This window comes from Archocentrus centrarchus, chromosome 16 (assembly GCF_007364275.1).
Source record: "Archocentrus centrarchus isolate MPI-CPG fArcCen1 chromosome 16, fArcCen1, whole genome shotgun sequence".
Classification (NCBI taxonomy): Eukaryota; Metazoa; Chordata; class Actinopteri; order Cichliformes; family Cichlidae; genus Archocentrus; species Archocentrus centrarchus.
In genome coordinates this window covers 2,262,551-2,286,557 of record NC_044361.1, presented here as the reverse complement: position 1 = coordinate 2,286,557, position 24,007 = coordinate 2,262,551, and the positions used below count along the sequence as shown (strand labels likewise).

The 24,007-nt window shown below is 42.2% G+C and overlaps 1 protein-coding gene across 1 annotated transcript in view; it reads right to left on the bottom strand.

The window, feature by feature from the left end:
• plcl2 (phospholipase C like 2) overlaps window positions 1-24,007 on the bottom strand; it is a 44,086-nt gene that overhangs the window by 3,760 nt on the left and 16,319 nt on the right. The window contains exons 2-5 of the mRNA XM_030749731.1: window positions 15,038-17,518; window positions 13,569-13,772; window positions 7,338-7,413; window positions 691-800 (exon numbers count right to left, since the gene is read on the bottom strand). Coding sequence (XP_030605591.1) covers window positions 691-800; window positions 7,338-7,413; window positions 13,569-13,772; window positions 15,038-17,518 — 2,871 coding nt within the window. The remainder of the gene's footprint in view (window positions 1-690; window positions 801-7,337; window positions 7,414-13,568; window positions 13,773-15,037; window positions 17,519-24,007) is intronic.

Sequence of the window (24,007 nt, the reverse complement as noted above, 5' to 3'; positions counted from 1 at the left end):
TTAATTTTAGATTTTACTGATAATATAGGGGCTGCATGTGTCTGAAACATGATGCATGACAGCTCTATGTACGCAGCAGACGGTGGAGAGTTTCGCTGTGCTAATGTACCTGCTAACGTTTCCTTGTTCCGCTGCGAGAATTAACCCAACGTTCAACATTTGTTCCAGATGATGGTCGTTCACGCCCCTCGTGACCCTGCGCCCCCAGTTTGAGAAACACTGTCACAGGGGGTCGTCTGATTGTTGGGGTTTCTCCGTATTATTGTATGGTCTTTAACTTGCCATACAAACCACCTTAAGGCAACTGTTTGCTGTGATTTGGTGCTTTATGAATAACACTGAAATGAACAGAACTGTCATCTTTTTTTAGTCATAAATCATGGAGGTCATGGAGTCTACCCACCATTGCAGCAGGATAAAGGTTAACAAAATAAGCTAAGCTAAGTCTCCTGACAGTTTTTTTTTTTTTTTTTTTTTGGGGGGGGGGGGGGGGGGGGGCTGTAGGATCTGTATGATGTCAGAAGAAAGGTGGCTTAAAGAGATGAGAGAGGATGAGCTAAGGGGCTGTATTAAGGCCCATTATGAGATGAATAAAGCTTACTATGTAAAACTACTCTAAGCAGTTTGGTGGTACTGGGCTCTATAAATAAAACTGGCCTGACCTGTGAGCACTGTGACTGAAAATCTCACCTTCAGGATGGTGATGTTCCACGTGAAGCTCTCCACGGCCTTGTGCAGCTTTCTGCCCTTCAGCCCCTCCTTCACAGCCAAGTCGTGGAGGTTCTCATGAAATTCCATTGCTGTGAGAGAGAAACAGACGAGACCGAGTGTCGAGTCAGTGCGGTGTTGGTTTAGGAAGCACAAGAGCAGCAGCTGCTGCTCGAGTGGAGTCTGGGATGTGTGACTGGGTGCTAGGCTTGTTGTCACTGTGAGGAAACACATGCACGCTAAGACCCTGGCATGTACCGCCGGCATTTCACATGGTTCCTGCAGCAGAACGCTCGAGTCTGTAGAAGTACAGAGATACTGTGGATGTGGGGGAGCTCTGCTGTCTCCTCGCTGTACACATACAGGGTGGTTCGCAGTAACCACAGCTTACTTACATGTCTGGTCTGGAAAGAAAGTCAGATTTTCCTGTAGGACAACAGCAGCAGCTGCCATGAAAATGTTAAGAGTCTCATAGAAAGCAGATGTGATGGGAAGTCTGACCTCTTCTTCAGCTTTTCACTGATGTCTGCTGAAGCAAAACATCTGACTTGTCTTGAGACTGCTTTGTTTTATTGCAGTGCACACAGTGCTTACACATTGATTTTCACTGGGTTGTCCCTGTCAGCGGGGAACTGTTTTGTGCCTCTCTTCAGCATCACCAATGTGAAGTCTATACCACAGAGCGACGTGTCAGTAAGTGCAGTGTAAACCCTCCCAATGAAACAGAGGTGAATGAAGCAGTGAGGGGAAAAAGAGTGGGCAGACAGAGATGATGCTCTTTCACTGTGGATTAGCAGCATGGCCTCCAACAGAGGGAGGATTTGTCTCCTCAGGAGCTTTCCCACCTCTTCGCTCCCCTTTCTTTTTTTGTTTTTTGGGTTTTTTTGGGCTTCCTCTGCATGACTGAGTCTGACTAAGGACATGTTTAATGTTGAGTTTGCTTTGCAGCAACAGGCAACCCCAGTCTGACCCAAATCAGAAGGCAAAGGGAGCAGAGACTTCCAGGACTGCGTAGCATCTCTGCACTGGAAACTCCGAACACATTTCCGCTTGAAGCTCTGATAACAGCTTGAGCTGGTCGTAGTTCCTGTCAGTGCAGTTGCCATGGAAACGTGGTGTGCGAGAGATCCCCCCCCCTCCCCCTCCCCTTATGTGAAATTGCTATAATAGGTGTTTGGGGCTGGGCTGTTTTAGAGCCTCTCAGCTGAGGATATGAGTCTGTCACCAGACCTCAGGCATCAATATAACCTCTGACAGAATTCACTGACAATTTTGGCACATTCATCATATTTGAAGCAGACGTCACATCACTGCTCCCAAATCCCACTTTTACACCCCCCCCCCCCCCCCTGTTTTTTTTGGTCTAACCAAATGCAAAATCACATCTTTGTTCCCTTTCAAGTCACTACTGTAACTACAGAGCTGCTGCTGCTGCGCATGTGAACCATGACTGTGCTGAAGAAGATGCACACACACACACACACACACACACACACACACACACACACACACACACACACACACACACACACACACACACACTGAACTCACACCAGAGGTTGCCTAGCAACATTTTATAGAGTCTGACAGGCAAGAAAGGGGGAAGCTTGTTCTTAGCAAAGGATTTCAGACTCTAATCTCTGAGGTAACGCTGCAAGACGGTAACTGTACAGTAAAGACTCAGTCGTAATTGGCATGACATAAATTTTTCAATAGCTTAAATTCATTCATTCTTTCTCCACGATGATATTTATTTATACCACACATCCCACTAAGACTCAGTTTTATCAGACATGAAATACAAATCCAGATTAAGCAATTATCCAGGTTTGGGTCGCAGGGGCAGCAGTCTAAGCAGATAGGCACAGACCTCCCTCTGCCCACCCACCTCCTGCAGCACTGAGGTGTTCCCAAGAGATATCATCTCTCCAGCATGTCCTGGGTCTGCTTCGAAACACCTTGCATAGGTGGTGTCAAGTAGGCATCCTATCCAGATGCCTTAACCATATGTACTGACTTGTTTCACTGTGTAGGGGCAGTGGCTCTACTTTGAAACCCCCCCACAGATGACAGAGTTCCTCACCCTGTGTCTGTGTCCAACCACCATTCAGAGTACATTACTCACAGCTCCCACCTATAGGTGAGGATACAAATGTAAAGCAATGGTCTCGCTTCCATGCTTAGCTCTTTCTTTACCATAATGGACTGGTCACCGCAGATGCTGCAACAGTATCAAACTCTAAAAGCAAAAAAATATATAAACTGTATATTAAAAAAAAAAGAACAGCTTCTAGGTCTGAAACGTAAAGCCAAGCTACAGAAGACTTCATGCAGAAAAGTACAGAGGCTTCGCCAGAAGATGCAAACTACTAATTAGCAAGAAAGAAGTCCAGACAGTTTTATGGACTGATGAGACAAAGATTAACCTTTACCAAGGTGATGGGAAGGATAAAGTTTGGAGAAAGAAAGAAAGGATCTGCTCATGATCCCAAACATACAATCTGTGAAACACAGTGGAGAGAGATAATGTCATGGGTTGGGCTTGGATGGCTTCTTCTGAGACAGGCTCAGTAATCTTTACTAATGATGTCACACATGATGGCAGCAGTACAATGAACTCAGAAGTCTACAGAAATATTTTGTCTGTCAATTTAAAGAAAGATATCTAGGATGTTAAAAATTTACGCTTATAGATGCATACTGTTCAAGCTAAACCCATCAAACTTCACACACTTGTTCACCAACTTTACTACAACACTACTTTGATCACTGCACTGCATTGCACTGTAGCCATTCAGTGTGCACAAAGTCAGCGACAACTGCACACTATGTGCCTCAGCATCCGCTCGCCCTGCTCTGTGATTCACGTGGCCCACTACGTCGTGACTGCGCTGCTGTCATTCCCGATCACTTCCACTTTGTTATAATACCACTAACAGTTGGCTGTGGAATATTTAGTAGCAAGGAAATTTCACAACTGGACTTGAACAGCTGCACAGGTGGCATCCTATCACAGTACTATGCTGGAATTCACTGAGCTCCTGAGAGCGACCCATTCTTTCACACATGCTTGTAGAAGCAGTCTGCATGCCTAGGAGCTTGATTTTTATACACCTGTGGCCGTGGGAGTGATTGCAACACCTGAATTCAATTATTTGAATGGGTGAGCGAATACTTTTGGCAATATAGTGTAAGCGAGTATCGCGTGAGGGAGGTATTGCTACAAACACCTGACTGAGTTCACTGACACCACCTACATCTCTTTTTTTTTTATCCCCCTTCCTCTTCTTCCTGGGCCCTGTCTGAGCTGATGTGATGGATTATTCACAGGTTTAATAGCTGCTGCTGAAACGTTCTGCTTTCTGTAAAGGGGGAATTGGGTTTGTACTGACCCAGTTTCTACACAACAGACGCACAAAACCACGTTGCATGCACCACTGGGATAGAATTATGTCAGTTTGGGATGGAAAATAAATCAATGTTCAAGTTCATCAGTTTGCCATCTGTTGTGTCCTAGTTTGCAATTGTTGGCTGTTAAATTTTCTCCAGCTGATCATATATAAATGTGTTTTGAAACCAAAATCCCCACAAAGCCTCTGTGAAAGCTTTTGAAATAGTAAAAATTTAAGACAAACATATTTCCTAACACCTTACTCATTTGTTTTGACTATTGTTTTATTAAACTAAATAATGAATCATTGTGCAACATGTAGGTTTGGGTAAATTGGTTGAAACACTCATCTCGATATGCTTAAGAGTTACCAATGTTACCGCTGCAGCTCTTCTGTGCAACAAAGACAGATGCACTGTTCTATTAATTCATCCACACTTCATGTCATACTACAATAAAGCAGTGCAAATCCTCTCTTCTAGCTGTTATGGTAAATGTTCACAGCCCCATTCACTCATAACTAAACAAAACTATAAATCTGCACAAAAATGACAAGTCACCTCTACCATCTTCTGAACAGGCAGATTATAAACTCTAACCAAAGGTGCTTGATGTGTGTGTTGGCTTTATTTATTGGCACACTTGCTTCTGAGAAATGCAGACATGCTCTATTGTACTATAAAATATTGTACGAATCAACTAAATGTCAAAGTAGGAAACACTCAAAACAATGTCACAAGTTACTAGATGAGGTTAAACGGTAATAAATAATTTAAATGGTCCTATAATGAACTGGTGAGCCATTCAGGGTATATTCCACCTTTCACCCAGAGGCCCTTCTACTGCACTGCACTGACCGCTGAGTTGAGGGACCAGCCCAAAATCTGCACTGAGCTGGCCACTGCATTCTGCCTGCAGAGCATCATTTTTGTGGCTGCTCGTGGTCTTCATGTGTACTATGTGCACCTGTTCCCAGGTGTTCTGCATTTGCATCGACTGTACGCCACACTGCGCCATGGTCAAAGTTCAGTACAGCTGAACTAAGGAGCACTTGTGCATGGTGTGCTTTGCTCAGCGCAGTGGGAAACCATTATTGTGTGGTTTTAGAAAAAGTATTAGAAAAGAATAGTTTCAGAGTGCAGTGCATGTCGCTTCCTATGTGAAAGGGCCTTATGTCAGGCTGGAGCGTTTGGAGCTGAAAACCGAAGCAGAGACCAAAGTCCCAATAACTGCAGTTCCTCTAAGTAGCCACCTGAAGAGGAGTCGATCCCCATCATCAATTTTAAAAAAAATCACGAGTGAAATTCTTGTTTTATTAGGCCATTAATCAGCGCTAATTAGCTGACGTGTCTCTCTGCGTTGCACCTGTAGGATTTATAAATGCAGCTTGCTAATGCTATTTGCTCATTTCTAACTTACTGTCAAAGACAGTGAGAGGCACCCAACAGTACACTGGCACTATACATTAATAATATATAAATAATTAATAACCAACTAGTATTTCTCATGGAGAACAGCGAGGGCAGCAACATTTAAATGTCTAGTTAACTAACTGTGCACACGCCACGCTCACAGAGACTGTCTGCTCATATTACTGCAGAACTTAACTGGATGGTAAAAACTAGTTACCAGCTATGAGCCGGGCTGAAGACATTTAGCTCAGATCTGAATGTTCAGCTGAGTGCACAGTTAGAGAGCATTACACTATTCTTTACTGATAAATTGTGGCAAATTCAAGAATCATGTAGATGGTATCCTGCGTAGCTGCTATCAGCATATTCAATTATATGATAATGGTCACTTAAAGTTCCTGTAAATCAGTAACAAATCAAGATCAAGCATCTCGCCTGGAACTGATAATGAAACGCAATTTGTAGAAAAAGATCTAATAACGTCTGGCAGGCATCTTTTTAAATACTTTATATGGAAGATAAGCAACACAACAGCTAGCACACGTAATCTCAATGTGGCAGGCCAGTAAGAGTAACGTCATACTTTAAATTTGTAAACTGCAGGCAAAGAAAAAGCCAGAAAAGAGAAAAGGACGCCTTTTGATCTGTACAATAAAGGCTGTGCAGATCACAGCGTGTTATTATGGCTGAAGGACACAAACAGGTCACGCACTCAGGACCGAAGCCATTCTGAACTGTGCATGCTACAGTCCAAACTGGAACCGAACAGAAAATGGTCTAAATAAAACTCCGAGGCTTTGGGGGATCTTTCTGATGTCAGTGAGTTCAAGCACATCTTTAGCCCAAAGCCACTGGCTGGTAATTGTTAAGGTCTGGAAGGTGGTTGAACTGAAAAACACCAAAATGCCTTTGATTCGCATTGCTTAAAAAGGCACGGCCGTCGTCCCCTCTGATGTAGCAAGACAATAGACAATGAATATTTTATAAGTCATCCATCTCAAAGCCAATAAAGCTGGGCTGTGGTAATGATGGTCCATCTTTGCTCCCTTCAGTTCTCACAAAGCGTTTCCAGCAGGCTTACTCTGTGTTAAATTAGCCTTCTAGACTACTTAGACAGGATTCATTGCGTGAAAGTGCTACATTATGAATCACATTAGCTTCAAAATTAAAAGGTTTCACCCATATTTTTTGCTGCAGCTGCTTCATGAAACAAGAACTGCCCTGAAATAAAGGCAGGCCTCTTCAATCATTGACGCCCACCAGAGAAAGAGCTGCGCCCCCAGAGCCTGTCTGTCTGCATATCCTTGAATTCAGTGACCTACACGGATGACCAGTCAAACCTCGCTTCCCAGAAACATGAATGTAATCACCTTCTTCCTCTGGACACATGAAGTCAATATGTTACAATCGGCTGAAACTCCATAAATGCATTTCATACACATACGGTGATCTGACTGGTATTGAGTGGCCTGTGTGTGGAGATAGACTGCCGTCTATTAACTTTCCTCTGGTTCACTCATCACTCAGTCTCAAACCTTATAATTAGAATACAGGACAGAGACAGCAACTGGTGTGAATGAAACACCTCTATTTGAATGGCAGCTTTTCAAAGAGAAACAGTGACTGGATCGCATTAATGAACATGAATCAAATGGTAATTCCACTTATGCAAATAAGAGTCTAATTAATTCATACTGAGTGATCTGGGTTTTGTGGCTTCAGAGGCGACACGGGGGCCACAGGCAAACACTCAGATGCTGGTTAATGGTGTCGGGAAACGCAGCCTTTTAAGGGTTTTCCTCCTCTGCCGTACGACCGCATCTTACCTGCTTTTTGGGTTTGTAGGATTCTCTCGTACACCCCCTCAGAGCTCTCCAGCAGCGCCTTGCTGGTCTGGATCACCTGAAAGGAGACAAACGTATTTGCTTATTTTTGCCTTTAGTTTCCACATCAGCAGAAGTGGCATCCCACAACAAAGCAGGACGCAGTCTGTCTGGTAGCAGGCAGTTTCTATCCAGGGAGTGCTCAGAAAACAAGCTGTTATTACAGGGGATGTGAGTGGGCAAGGCTGCAGGATTGCATTTTTGAAAGCCAAAATTAGAGGGAAGGAGACACAAGCAATTAGGTTGTTTATTAAAAGTCACTTTGCTTCTTAAAACACAGACAGTGCCTTGTTTTAAATGAGAAAATGTGTGTGTGAGAATCCTACTTTGGTTGGAGAGTATTTCTTTCAAAGAAAGTGCTGATAATTAAGGTCATTTCAATTAAAAACATGTCAGTCATTCTGAAGCAGCAGCAGCACCATTACTGTGCTGTCTGCGACAGATGCTAACTTTAGCTCCTCTGGTGTTATGCTCGCCCCTAATTGAGTGCACACACTCTGTTGACCTGCAGACTGTTAAAATTCTTGTGGCAATCCATTTACATATTAAATGCCAGCGCTTCTTCAGCCCAACACTGAACCAAAAACAAGCTTTTTTAACACAAAGACAGCAGCAGCAGCAGCATGCTGTTTCAGGAGGTTAATGGTGCATATGTAGGCTGTCAGAGACAGAGGTAAATAAGCATGGAGTAAACAGGGTGCCTGGCAGACCATCTGGATCTTTTGCCACAATTATTTTAGTAATAGCTTAATTGTTTCATCTGATGGGGATGCTATTTATACCCTAATGTTGCTACGCTTTTGATTTCAATTAGTGCCTGTAGGTTGCTGGCGCAGCATCGTCGTAATTGACTTTTTCACTCCCAGAACGACTTAAGTCTATTGCAAGGTTGTGCCACAAAGCCAAGCTGCCAAGTTGGAAGTCGAGGAATGAAAAACACAATTTTATTCCAGAGATCAGTGTAACAAAGCCACAAACGAGCGACGCTGTGGTCACGGGATCGATCTTTAGAGCCTGCCCAGCCAGATCCGAGGGAAGCCAGGGAGGCACGAGGGAAAATATATGCTTATGCAGGTAACACAGGCTGTAATTAATTGTTCTAAGAATTTTGATTTATTGAAGTATAAATTTGAAAATATTCCTAGAAATAAATTTGGAATTACACCTGCTAGAAATACTCACACCAGTGAGCTGCTGTTCTGGGACTTTACGAAGCATTTCTTCAGACACAAAACTTTATTTGTTCCAGAGAAATTGCATAAGGAGGGCGTGGCACTTAAAGACTTCTGAAACGCTAACGAGCACGGCTGTGCAGCCCCTGCTGCTACAGAGCCAATCAACAGTCGAAACACTGACACGTCCACAGCAGAGGTTCACGAAACAAATCAGAAACTGAGCACGCACGTGTACTGTTTACTTGGCTTCCTGCATCAGTAGAGTGAATGAACATGCCATTTGTTCAGTGTTTTGGTGGGACGAGTAGATACTGTTCATGTGAGACTGTGCACACGCATAGTACAGGTGTAACCTGCGTAGGAATAGGGTTGGGCAATATGGACCAAAAGTAATATCTCGATTTTTTTTGTTTGTTTTTTCGCTGAATGGCGATATACGATATATAGCTCGATATTTTTTCTTCCCAAAAGTTCTAAACAAAAAGGCACTTCTGAGTCAAAGCTACATGTCCTAAATATCACACAGACACTTTTATTAAGATTTAGCTGTAGATGTACATGAGAAACTGCTCAAAAATAAACTGTTGGCATATTTAAATAATAACAGCCCTCAAATAAATTAATGCTTTTTTCCTCCATAACAAAAGACTCACAGCTGTGAGCAAAAACAGCAAAAGGCTGACTTATTCTTTAAAAAGCGAGTCTGCAGTGAAGTAGACTTCACCAAAGTACTTCCTCCTGTGTGTACTCCTGTACATCCAGTACTCTGTGCAAATAACACAACGTGTGAACAGACTGAATGAACAAACTTCCATCCTTCAGTCAGCAGGACTTTAGCCGGCTCAGTAAATCCATACTATCCATATGCGCTGATGTATCACAGCAAAGGGCCCACCCACTCAATGCGGCGTCTATCCGCCGGCGGCATCACGATACAAGAAAGACCCACTTCCGCTATTAAGGTCCAACAAACCAACAGCCAGGTACGCGTGGGGGTCCGGATGATGTCAAAGCGTTAGTGATGGGAATTCCGACTCTTTTTTTGAGAGCCGGTTCTTTTCCCAAAGAAGAGGCTCCCAAGTGGCTCCTCAGATTTTATTTTTTTAAAATGTGTAAAATGAATTAATAATGTAAAAACATACATTATATCCAATGTTTATTCTATGTTGAATATATAAATAGAGTGCTCCAAATATAAATTATAAAAAACAAGAGAAAAGAAAAAGGGCCTGTGAGGGGTTGATCCTGATTCTCCTTCCTGATATGACCTGCCCTGTTTTGGTCTTCTCATTGCACTAATGGATCAACAGTTTGTGTTTGTGGAGCCTGCTCGATAAGAAATTCTAACTTTGCACAGTCTACGCTCTGCCTATCACTTTAAAATGTGTCCAAACTTTACGTTTTCTGTCACTCATTTTCCTCACCGTTCCCGCGTGTAGCCTCTATGTAAAGAGCAACTTCCTCTAGCTCCTTCTGGTCTCCGACTAAACTTTGCAGGAGCCTCTCCTCCTACTGTGTGGTGTGTCTGTGCCCTCGGTGTAGACACACAGATGCTGCCACATATCTTAACCAATCACGTGCAGCTCCCAAAACAAAAATAAAAGGCTCTTAGAGCTGGATCGTTCACGACTGACCCATCACCACAAAGCGTACAAACGGACGCAGTACGAAGGCAGTATGTACACAAAACACAGCGACAGCGGAGGATTTCAGGTTTCCAAAACTCTCCAAACTCACCAGAAAAAGTCACTAAATTTGTAGCTAGTTGCTTTTTTGAAGGATGAAAAAGAAAAAGTCGCTAGGGGTTCTGAAAAGCCGCTAAACCTAGCAGCAAAGTCACTAAGTTGGCAACACTGCCATGCTGTCACTTCCTGCATGAATAATGAGTGAAGCGGTGAGGGAGAGAGGCAGGGCAGTGTGAACTGGTGGATCTACAAGTATGGTTGTAACGCGACATAGACTATATCAATATAAACGATATTGTCTCATCTTACATCTGCATATGAAAATATATCGATATTTCCTAAAAACTCAATATATCGCCCAGCCCTACAGTAGGAAAACCTTTTTTCGCAGATACACCTGGTTTTCATGGCCCAGAGTTAGAAGGATATAGGGGGTTTTTTCTCTATTTTGCCCCTCCTCATCTCCTCTGTCCTCCTGCCTGTGACTCTATCACTAGACGCCACGTTGAAGGATGTATTAATTCTTAAAATGCATCTTGAGGATCGAGGAGTCATAATGAAGGATGCACAGGTGTATCCTTTCCATAAGTGTTTTTACCATCAGAATGTAAAAGAGGCACACAGCTGGCCTGTACAAACCAGAGTGAGGAGAGGACTCTACAGATAGCTAGTCCTTTGCATTCACATGCTGTCTTAGTTTTTTGTTATTCAGTTATTCGACTGCATGATAACCTGTCTTCTCACATTACACCATGTTGTGAATTGCACCATGTGAACACACATCTGAATTCATAAAATAGAGCAGCGGTTGGACTACAACCAAATCTATGTTGCGGCTGTGCCATATTTATTTGTCGTCACTTTAATGGATAAATATGAGGCGAGGATGTCTCATTTTGTTTAATCCCTGTTGCCTCGATTCTTCTCTCCTCACATCTCTTGGGGGGGGGGGACTATGTGAGGAGAGGATGTGAGGAAAGGAATCGAGGGTCTACAATCCGTGAAATGAGAAAGAGGGCGTTGTTTGTTCCAACTGTTTTCAGATGTGTTAATAAGGAAAATGTAAAATAATACCAGCCTTATCCTTTATGAGCATATTGGAAAAACAGTCCATCAGCAACTCTGGCTGTGACGGGTCTGTCTAAGAAAATGAGTCGAGACGTGGCAAACATTTTCTGCAGATAGATATAAACATGCAGCCTTTTTTTTTGTAAGCATGACTACGCAGAGTCATCGCCTGATACTGTGCTCAGTATGGGGGACAGACACAGTTGCACAAACCCATATGGTGACTCACCATGTTCCTCTACAAGCAGTCATGACTAAGCGACTGTGGCTGTTTGTGTCACTCTGCAGCTGCAGTTTCGGCACTTAGAGCTGCCTCACACGCTGTGATTACTTTCCTGACGGGTAACGAAATTACCGTCTTGGTGGCAGACACGGTGAGTCGAACGTATTCAAAGGCATATTCTAGCAAGGTAAGTGGGTGGACTAAACTGTATCCTCTAAATGTTATGGCCATCATTATTATTATTATTATTACCACCCACATTTAACAAAGACACACACAGTCTTTTATTTTTAAGGTGACGTTGGTTTAATGATACATTTCTGCATACTAAAACTAAAGGATAATTTGCTGTAAACACAGATTTCAACTATGAATTCAAAGTTATTAAAAATATTGTGTTTATGAGTCTTACTTGATATATATACGGTAGAACTGGCAAACATAAATAGATATTTTCAAGAACAGCCCATATGTTGGGCTTTTATTTCCAAATAAAAGCCCAACATATGGGTTTTGAAGCCCCCTTGGCTCTGTGTTTCAAAGACTGTATTTTCTCCATCTACAGTCTGTGCCCTCAGTTAATCTCTTGCAAGTACAAACAGAAATCAGACCGTATTACCTAAGAGCTCAAGCTGGCATACTACTGAGTCTCCACCTTTTTTCTCTTAGCACACAAATGGGCAGGGATTGAGACCCAGATTCTATTTTTGCCAATTAGGAGCTGAAAGCCTGGCTGCTCCCTGCGGTGGATTTTGACACACTACCAGAATTTCTAATTGTACTTTTCCATGCATTATTTAAAATTCTTTAAGGTTGCTTCCCCTCGTTTTACTTGTCCCTGCGTACTTCTCGGCTCATCTTTTGGCTCCACACCTTTCTGCTTCCCATCACTTCTGGCACTCTGCGGATGATCAAGGCCTGCAACTTCACACCACTTAAGCCCTTGATCTTAATTTATTTGATTTTGGTCCCCAAACACCCGTCGTTTTCTCCTTTCTTCCCCTCCAACTCAATTTTCCTGCCACTCCTTCCATCAGGCCCAATTACCTAGCTTTCCATTCCCAAGCCTGAATAGAGCAGAGAGGTCGCCTTAATCGGTCTGCGTCTGTGTCCTTTTTTAGGAGTTCGTCTTTGAGTCCAAAGGTATGAAGTGTGCATAACATATTCATTGTGTAACAATTTAAATGTCTTTTTTTTTGCCAGTGCATCTGCAACAACGTAACATACATAAAGGCACACGTGCCAAGAACTGTAGTTCTTCTAATGGCCACAGGAGACCTGCTCCAGGAGCGAGCCAGTCTCATGTTAACATGCCCATCTTCTCAGCAGGAAAAAAGCACATTTACAGCCTGGTACAAAAAATGATTTTGGCCTCTGAAAAGCAGCTCTAGGCTGGATGTTTTCTTTTTTTTCATACCTAACCTACCCGGATAAGTTTTTAAATCAGAGGCTGAACCGTTTCTCTTGTGGCTGTACTTTTGCTAGAAAAGGGTTTCTGCCTCCTTGTTCATGGTGTGCCAAGAATCGGTGTCAGAGAACATTGTGTGTTAAAGTTAATGGTGTGTCTGGGAATAGCCTCAATGGCATGTTGCATAACTTGTGAATATTGATTTTATTACTTAACAGAGCTTCAGCCCTGTTACCTAACTCTCTCTGTGTGTCCCCATTAAGTCGAGTAGAGCCCAGGTATTGATCTGATTGGTGCTTGTTTGCCTGGTTAGATCATCCTTTTCCTGTTGATGGCATAAGCATACATGGGTGGAAGGGGTTGCTGCCAAATCCAAATCAAGTTTTCTTTTCTACGCACTGCTGCCTGCATAAGAACCACGGCTTTGGAAAACAAAGATAAAACCCACTTAGATCCAGATGACGAGATTAAATCATGTTTGCTACTTGATTTCTCAGTGTTATTTAAGGTCATGGAATTCAATGCCTCTCTTATTTTATTATGCACTGTATGTGATTCACTAGTGTTATCACTGTGCAAATAAAAATAAACAATTCACCCCCAAAAACGGCTCACCATGTCATATGTGGTAACGACTTTCTTGAGGACCTCCGGTAGCAGGCCTTGGGGCTCTAAGTTGGGGTACTGATCGTTGAGGTTGAACACCAGAAGGGGACTGTTGTCAGGTCCTGTCAGTCGAGGGGAAAGGGCCAAGATGCACTGCTTCAGATTAGCCACTGCTGAAAGGCCGCACAGCTCTTTAAAGGACACTATGGCGTTCTGCAGAGAGAAGGAGGAGTAATTACAGTTGGGCTTGCATGAAGTTATGCTGGTTTATACTGGCACGCCAAGCAAAACATACAGCAAATGGAGTAAGTATTGCAAAAAAAAAAAGTCTGAATAGAGAGGGACTTAATATTTCAGCTTTCAAAAATATGCCTTCATCTGCATGAAACATGACCACAACCACACAGAGCTGCACTCTCTCAAAGAAAGTGGCTGGAAGCGTATTCATTACCTGTGGGAACTTTCATTTTGGCGCTCGTTAGCCACTCAAACACTCAATCCTTTTGGACTGACACCAGTATAACAGAAATGGAACAAACACACACAGACACACACACACACACCCACCCTAACCTTCCTGTGAAAGGCCTAATTTAAATCCTACATAAACAACCAGAGGGAAAAACTGGCAGGGACGGTCAAGATGTGTTATAATCACAAGGCCAGTGGCTTGTTATCACACAATGACCACAATATAAACAAAGCTACCGAAATAAAACCTAATACAACGCCTGGAGACACACAACTTGAGACCAACCACAGTGCTGAGACACTCCAGCAGGGTATTTCTCATGCAGCCCTCTGCATTTCTTTACAATCTTCAACAATGACAGAAAATGTGAACATAAAACACAAAATTAATTTCTTTTAAAAAGGACAAACTTAGAAAAGAAGGATGACAGTATGTGTGGACTGGAAGCCATTAAAGTTCACAGATTAAAGCTAAGTAGTTAAAACAAACAAGCTGATAATGTTTTTCATCACTGGTACCATTAAAAAATGTGGGATAGTTTACACAAAAGAACCTCTGAATAACTTCAGTAACATGGATCATTGTAACATGGATCTCTCCATTAAGTTTGACGGCTTGTTTCTCTCCATTCTTTGGCATACATAAGGATTTGATCAAATCTAATTCAGTCCGGGGTGGCGGTTTGTGTGTTTGCTTTCCAAACAGGAAGTCTTTTTCATTACTTGTGATGTTTTGTAGTAAATCTGTTTATAATCTACACGTGACCTGGAGTACTCTTCAGTCTACTCTTTCAGACAAAAACTTTACCGTGTAAGAAGACGGACAAAAATATCCATGCCGTACAAAATAGATCTCAGATGGAATTGTTAATTCAGGGGCTTGTGCACTCTGGTTAATCACACACACACACACACACACACACACACACACACACACACACACACACACACACACACACACACACACACCCACCCAAAAATAAATCAATCAATACTTAATGCCTTACCTGCATGTTTTCTCTGAGGTCTGTTGCCTCTCTCAGTGGCTGGACGGCTGTTTTAAAGACATCATCCAGAGCCTTGATCAATAGCACCCTCATGCTCGCATACTCTCTGCTCCTCTTGCCTTTGCGCACAGAGAGGCCCCTTTTGTGAGGTTTGCCGCCTCCTCTTCGATTGGTTATTGCCACGTGAACAAACAACAAGGTATGTGGCAGGACTTCCCCTGTCAAAGACTGCAACGGTACATGGCGGAAACCTGGCTGCAGACACTCGAAGGGGATTGTGTACTGGCCGATAAACTCGTCGCCAATATAGTCATCATCCAGTACTACGAAGCGCACCATTGCGAGTTCAGGGAGGTTTATTTGAAACTCAAAGCTCTCGTCAAACAGAGGGTTGTCCCCGTTCTGGTTGACCGTTTTAGTCCTTTGCTCAGCGCAGTCAGCGGGAATGCCGTGTATTTCTACATACACGTAGGGATCTACTACATCTCCTTTGGCACCTGAGCCTTTGGGTTTGGGGAAGTTTTGTCCACTGATGATCTTGATGTGCAAGAGCTGTGGAGAAACACCAGGCACTGAATCTTTAGTGTTGGCACTGAAATATGAAACCTGCTCCCTCATGATGGCTGGACGCAGCACGTAGCCACAGTTCCCGTTCTGACGGAACCAGCCAATGTTTAAGTCCATCATCAGGCCAGGGGTCTGGTAGTTCATTGCCACGATCTGGCAGCCACACTTCCAGAAATCTTGCGGATTCATGTTACTGGAGTCAATCCGCATGGGGCTAGGGTAAACCCGTGCTAGGAATTTCTTGTTATAGTTAACAAAGTCACCTGGGAAGTCACTGGCACAGCGACTGGCAAAGACTTCGTTGAAAGAGCAGAGCTCCCAATGCTTCTGTTTCTGGAACGATGTTGGGAAGTCTTTGAACTCCACAGACTTACACAAGGTCACCAGGTCAGAGAGGTCCTTTGACAGCTGGAATTTCTTGGGTGCGACAGTCTGTTGTTCGGCAGTCTCGATGCTCATCCTCTGAGACATCTCTGCCCCCTCGTCCTCATCTGTCACCTCACCTTCTGAAGCGGTGCAGTTCGTGCTCAGTTTCTTACCCTTCAGTAGGATCTTCCCTTTCAGTTCATTAGGAGAAGGAAGGTAACAGTCCTCAGGCTTTGGAGGATCAACATGGAGCTTGTCTCCGAGGATCTTCTTTAGGTGCTGGAACATGACTCTCTGTTGCTTCAAGGAGCAGTGGTTTTCTAAGCACAGTAGCAGTGGAAACTCAGAGGCAACAAAGGCATACTTGTTAATGACATCAATGACGCTGCGAAAAACTATCTGCGAGGTCATTGTGTGACCAGTGTAAATTACAGGTTCATTATCAGGCCCGTCCCACACATCCAGCTCGACACTGCGGCAGCCCATCTTCAGAGCACGGATATACCCTGTCACATCAGAGGGACCTCTGAACTGATCTTCTATCAGGTAGGTGTTGTGGGATGCATTGATGTAGTAGTGGGACAAGGGTTGGTTCATGTCTTGGCAGACTGATTTATGTTCAGGGTCAAATATATGGCACTCTGAAGACATAAGATAGTTGGAGAAGCCATCCAAAGAAAGCCAACCTTTGAGCTGGCCCTCTTTAGAGGGCTCATATTTCTGAATGACCTCAAAACTGGTCTCTTCACTGACTTGCGCCATTCCCTGTTCTGCCTCCAGAAATATCATTAAGTCCTTGGTATCAAGAAATTCTTTATTACTGGAGAACTGAACAAAGAGAAAATATATTTCTGGTCTGGTGCAAAGATCATGAAAGACCTCGATGAACTCCTCTTGTGTCACTTCCGAACCTGATTTGTCCTTAGCTTTATGAAGCTCCTTGAATTTCAGTTCTATTTTCACATTTTTGAGTCCTGGATTCAAATTTTTGACTAGCTGCACAGCAGTGCATATAGAAATTTGCTTGCTGTTGGTAGAATCCTCCTCATCAAAAAGATCACCTAACCAAGACGAGCGCATGTTGTTCTGACTGCTCTCGATCATATTTAAGGTATGTTTCCCGTAGGATATCAGGTACCTCAGCCCTGTAACCCATGTGTTGGCTACATCTGCAGTGTTTGCCACCAAGTCTAGGGACTCATAGTTGTCCCCAAAGATGATTGAGAAAGCACAGTCCTCTGATATCTGATCATAGGTTCCATTAGTTCTAAAAGTATCCGTGTTTTTGCCTGTCCGAACCTCTTTGATGGATTTTACATCGATTTTTGCCTTTTCTGATTCCTTCTTCGACGGCTCCCATCTCAAAGACTGCATGTCGGCATCGAGGAGAAAGTAGCGGTGGTAGATGCGCGAATTGGATCGCACTTTTTTGAGCTCAGAGCCATCCACCATGGTACTGATGCAATCACTTGCACTACTGATCTTCCTCTCAGTGGGCATGCTACTGAATGACACAGTCTTCTTTCTTTCTTTGCGCTGTTTTCCATCCTGTAGAGAGAGAGAATAAACACTGTGCATCAACAGAAATCCTTTCATACAAAGTAGAGGACAAAACATAATGAAAGAATGACAGTAAGCAGTGATTATCGAGGTTTAACTTTAAAAGCTTCCTAGAAGTATAGAAGGGGCTTATTTAAAAATCACAGAGAAAAAAAAAATTGATGTAGCTTAAATTTAGAGCCATCAATCCCTCTACTAAACCTGTAGCCCAGTCTCCTTTTTTTTTTTTATTCATTTCTTTCCAGTTCAACTAAAATCTAAATACTTTTGTCTATTTCATTTTCATAACAGGACTAATAACAGGCTAAGCTGCTGCAACCAAGCTGAGGTAACTCTACCTTCCAGCACACAACATGCTCCCCGCTCTCTGATACACTGTTTTATATATATAGTCTTCCTTCTTGGTCCCACAGCAGCAACCCCATTGGGTGACTTAAGGAACCTGTCACTGAGTATTATACAGACATGAGGACTCTCCCTTAGGAGAGTATCGCCCACACGAATCGTCTACAGCAGTCGCACTTCTGACATTTTCAGTGAACCCTGCTCTTTCTGCTGCAGCTTCTTCCTTCAGTACAAGGACAGCGTTTTACATTTTTAAAGTCATTTCACAAAACCCACACCCTTATTAATCATCATATGACCATATGATGCAGCTAGAATACCTTCTGCTACATTCCAGCAGAAACCCTGAACCTTTATTTCCCTTTCAAACCCAATGCAGCCTCTAATGTAATCAAACTCCATTGTGCACTATTCATTTACTGAATGACTGAAACGCTATTGTTGCTGTCAGAGGTACACAGAGACTGGCAATAGGCACTATTATATCATGTACACAGAGGAGAAGATGCAGCAAAAGCAGCGGATGTTCCTGACAGTTCACCCTGCTGCTGACTGCCCAGTCTGTGAGAGTATTTGTTTGTACAGTTAAGATGTCAAAGTAGCTGGACTGATGAGGATGGAAGCATTAAAAAAAGGCCCAAACAAAATCTTCTCCAAGATGAAAACATCTATACAACCAAGTGTAATAATAAACATCTTACACAACAGAAATGATAAATGTCAAAACTGGTCTAGCAAAGCTGTCAGTAGGCTCTTCTGAAATGAAACACATCCCAAAACAATTACATAATTTTTTTTTTTCTCAAACTGATTCATCAGTATGAATCCCATCTGTGTGTTGGAGTATGTCTCATCCTGTCTCCCTGTAACAATCATGGACGGACCTCAGTTTGCAGTCTGTTGCTTAAAGTTAGTTCCTGACCTAAAATGGGAATTCCTTACATAAAATAGGAGCTTAAACATAAATGCATCGCTGCAGATAATCCTTCTGATCTGGGCAAGAATGTGGACCTTATGTCTGCATGCTGACACTGAGTTATGGTCACTGCCTGCTGATGAGTCCGGTTCCTGCTATATAGCCAAGACTATCATGCCATGCATCCTTCTCACGATGTCCCTGTGCTTCCTTTAAAAAAAATAATAAAAATAATAATACTGCACATACATCCACTGCTACAACACGTATTTAACTGCTAAGACACCCTTGTCTTTGCATTTAATATTTCCTTAGGAAAAGATCTCTTATGCAAAAGGTCTCTTTTCAGTCAGGTTGCCCACAATGTTTTCCATTTCAAGTGCAGCTTCAGTTAGCCTTAAATGGTGTTTAAGAGACAAGATAATCACGATCAGATGGGCCTTTTATAGCTACATCAGATATTGAGGGTACATATTAATCACTATCCCTTTCCTCTGTTCAGCTGTTTCTTTGAAAGGCAAAGCAGAGCACCAGAACACACTTGCTACAGTGTCCATGTACTGTTAGCAAGAAAGATGCAGATCTTTCTTTCCTTGCTGGCTTTTAATCAGCCCTTTATTTGTGATCCATGGTCAATCGTTAAGAGTTGTAACTTCATTAGAGTCATAAAATTCCACAGGACCATATGGGTGGAAAGTATATTTCACAAGCAAGAAATTACAGCACCAGTAAGTACATGCTGCATCACCAGTATTGATCAACCTTATCCAATCCCCACTCAATCTGTAAACATCACTGTGTGGTAACAGGGACTGGAACCACACAGGGAAACATTATATTCTTGGATAAGCATCCAAAATACATGACTGTGCCACGCTATTAGTCATCCCTTCATTGAATCCTCTGCAACAGAACAATACACACCAGGGCAGTCGAGGTTCAAGGTTTTCATTGTGGAGAGATGTTATTTATTTTGCTTATCCCTGCTGCACTTTTAAAAGGCAGGACAGGAGAACATGAATGAGATATTAAAGGTTGAGTCTGATGTTATTATCTCAATATTATCAGGCACAAGCAAAACCTGTAATATGTCTTACTTTGATGCTTTTACTGTTTCAGAGTATGTTTGACGTGTGTATTGAAAGCAAGATGGTGGGGGAGAGGACTAAGTAAGACAGCACATGTCCAACTGCTCGGAGATCCCATAGGAGTCTGAATTCCCTAACGGACTGAAAACTGCATTTTCTCTGGCTCAGCGGGCAGTTATGAACTGTCTGTGCGACTGAAGGCGTCACATGGGACCCATTACTCTTTGCTCTACTGTTCTACTTAAATCCCCGACAACAAGCATCACCTCAGTCACAAGTCAATTCAAAGAATTTCATCTGAATACAAATGTAACAAGCAGCCAGATGGCACAAAGCGTTTATTTACTGCTAATTCATACAATCACAGAATTGCCGTCAAGATTTCAAATTCAAGTCAATTTTATTTATAAAGCACCAAATCACAAAAAACAGTCGCCTCCAGGCACTTTATATTGTGGGTAAAGACCCTACAATAATTACAGAGAAAATCCAACAGTCACAACGACCCCCTATGAGCAGCACTTGGTGACAGTGGGAAGGAAAAACTCCCTTTAACAGGAAGAAACCTCCAGCAGAACCAGGCTCAGGGAGGGGGGGTCATCTGCTGAGGGGAGGGAGACAGGACAAAAGGCACACTACAGTAGAGAGCTAGAGATTAATAATAACAAATTATTAAATGCAGAGTGGAGTATAAACAGAGTGAAAAGAAACACTCAGTGTATCATGGGAACCCCCCCAGCAGCCTAGGCCTATATCAGCATAACTAAGGGAGGGTTCAGGGTCACCTGATCCAGCCCTAACTATAAGCTTGATCATAAAGGAAAGTTTTAAGCCTAATCTTAAAAATAGAGAGGGTGTCTGTCTCCTGAATCCAAGCTGGGAGCTGGTTCCACAGAAGAGGGGCCTGAAAGCTGAAGGCTCTGCCTCCCATTCTACTCTTAAGTATCCTAGGAACCACAAGTAAGCCAGCAGTCTGAGAGAGAAGTGCTCTGTTGGGGTGATATGGTACTATGAGGTCTTTGAGATAAGATGGGGCCTGATTATTCAAGACCTTGTATGTGAGGAGAAGGATTTTAAATTCTGTTCTAGGTTTAGCAGGGAGCCAATGAAGAGAAGCCAATATGGGAGAAATATTTCCAACAAAGTACCTTGTAGGACTCTTAGAAAGAAAAGAGTAAATTATATGCATCCTTACACAAAAGCCCAAATGATAAACTAGACAGCTAATATTGACCCATCACAGATATGGCCACATTAAGGCATATCATGCTGGATATGCACCAAAATCAAAACTTTCTTTAGTATCATCGTATAGTTTGTTGTAAAGCATGCTCCATTGTTGGCAGTACTCTCAAACAATTTTTTTATAACTTCATGGTTATTCAAATATTCAAAAATTTTGACAGGCACTGTCTGCAGCATGTAGCAGAGTGCATATTACAGCTGAGCAGTGGTCCAGAGTCGAGGGACAAGCAGAGCCGCAGAGCTTCCCGACAAAAGTCTACATTAACGTTAACTCACTGCTGCCACTAGGGGGCAATGTCAAAAACCTGCTCCTGCTTGTGTTGTTAGTCATTTTACTTTGCCCTTGGAAGCACGCAACACAAATCCAAGTGTACAAACATCTGAGTCTAAAAGTGTAACTTAAAACAGTCCACTGCTTCAGTGGATGGATGGATGGCTTTTTTTTGCGGTAAACTCTGCTGTGTTCTGTTTTAATTCGAGACAATAATGTAAACCATTCGGATCTGAAGCCACGCGTAGCATCGCTGTAACAAACTGCAAGCGAGCACGTCTGTTTAAATTACTAATACAGGAACAGACATCAACTTAGGACCACAGATCAGCCTTGAAGTGGAGTCTTCAAAGTAAGTTAGTAGAGTGAAACATACAGTTGATCAGTTTCATTTTGCGACTCTGTATTGACGATAGTATCAAAATGTGAACTGATCGGGAAGCTCTTCACAGATTTTATGTAATAAATAATTTCAACCAAGAAAAAAAAAATGGAAAAAATACAAACAATGAGATCTTACACTGTAAACTGAATTTCACACTGTGATATTAGCTTACTATACTGTATGCATTCAATACTAAACATACAAAAACAATCTTCCAGTAATGAGCATTCAGTTTTATTAAAATTAGCAAATGGGGACTTTCTGTTCTGCGGCTGCACTGCTGTCAAATCCCACCGGAGTTCAGAGCTGGTACAGACCCAGCTGTTTCTCTGTTCCATATGATGAAAATATAAAAAGATTCGGCACGAGAGGAAACTATCAGCTCTGCCGTTTCCTGAGCAAATACAAATGAAACCTGTGACTAAAACCTGTTTTCACATGAGTTTTTCATGCTGAAATAAAAAATATATTTATATTTAATATATAAATATAAAAATATAACTGCCTCCATACAATTTTTTTTACTTTCTAAAAATTATTTTTTACAGATTCATCTTTCATTTACACACTGTGCATTTTTTCCCTGTGCAGTGGCCCAAAATAAGGACTTTTCAGTATTTCAGCCATGCATTTATAAATCTCTAAGCGATTTTGTGTGATGTAATGTAACTGATATGGACTGGATTGATCAGCTGGGGCTTTTTTTTGTTCAGGGGGAAAATTACCTTTGTCTGCATGCCTAACACCCCCGAAGTGTGAGTAAATAAGGAGAGGCTGTCCACTGAGGGGCAGCTATCCAAAATAGTCATAATAAAAAACTATACTATACTACCACATTAACTGGCACTCTGGTTTCATCCTCTGCTTATCTGGGTCACAATCTGACGTGGGGTTTTTTTTTCTCCTATTATTCTACCTACCTTTCTCTAACCATGACACAATTACTAACCATGCAAATCAATCAATATGGCGAGGCCACTCAATTATGGCAAAAATTACAATCACATTTATTTTGGTCTGTTCTGTGATGGAGATCATCGCCGCAGCTGCGCGTCTGGAACAATCGTGCATTTGTTGAACTTTTAAATAGTAATTTTTTTCCTTTTTTGATGTTCCTCGCCGGGCTTCTCGAAAACAAAGTGTCTGCAAAGAACTGAATTGGTTTTACGACTCTGTAATCAAAGCTGATCTAAACCTGCCACATCCTGTGGTTGGGGGGGGGGGGGGGGGGGGGGGGCAAAGCACATTGCTGTTAAAGAAAAATAAAAACGAGAGAAAACAATAGCATGATTACAAAAAAAAAATGCCAAAAAATAACTGCTTAATAGTTGCTGGATGCTGTAATTGTAACTGGACTTACATTTTGATTAACTGCATAATCATACAACACAGCACAAAGCATGCAAAGCAGGATGACTGCTGTAGAAAGTGAGGAGTGTTGACTAATCATCTGAAAGGTCTAGAAAAACCTTCAAATTCATATTTATACATGTCTGATTGCTGGGTAACACTAAAATATCTTGTATTTAGCCTTTAATTGATCAACTACATCAATATATTAAAATTATTTGTTTCAAATTTTGCTCTGGCATCTTTTGTAAGTTTTCCTGGGTGATTCTGATTTTGTAAAAGTCTGACCTGTCCAGTTCTCAGCTTGCCTGATTCAGGCTTTTATTTTGAAAACCATAATTGACAGCATTTTTTTGTTTGTTTTTTTTTTCTCATTTGTCTTTTCTTTTGCGGAAATATGTTTATGCTATAAACAACTGACCTTTTCAAACTGTGTTTTCCTGATCTGCAACAGGTTTCAGTTTCGGTGCTCCAGTTACTGAACAGAGCATTTTTGTACAAATAAAATCCAACTGAAAATTAATTGCAGTGCCACAATGTATTCTCCTCACCTCCAAACTGCAATGCAGTTTCTCTGGTGTACTCTGCTTCTTTGTACTGTCAGCTGAGCTGAGCAGCTCATGTCAGAGTTGGATTTAATAAATGCTGAATAACAGTTAACCACACAAAAAAGAGAGAAAAGACTTCTGAGCTGATTGAGTTTATGTAGGGACTGGCAGATGCTGCGCTAGCAAATTACCAACTACAGCATTTGCAGCTACGTTATAAGGAAGCCAGATACTATAATCTGTCCAGATTTTTTAAATTACAGTAATCTGGACAGGTCATTGGCACGTTGCAGTGGATCAGCACAGAGTTGATTATACTGATCGGCCTG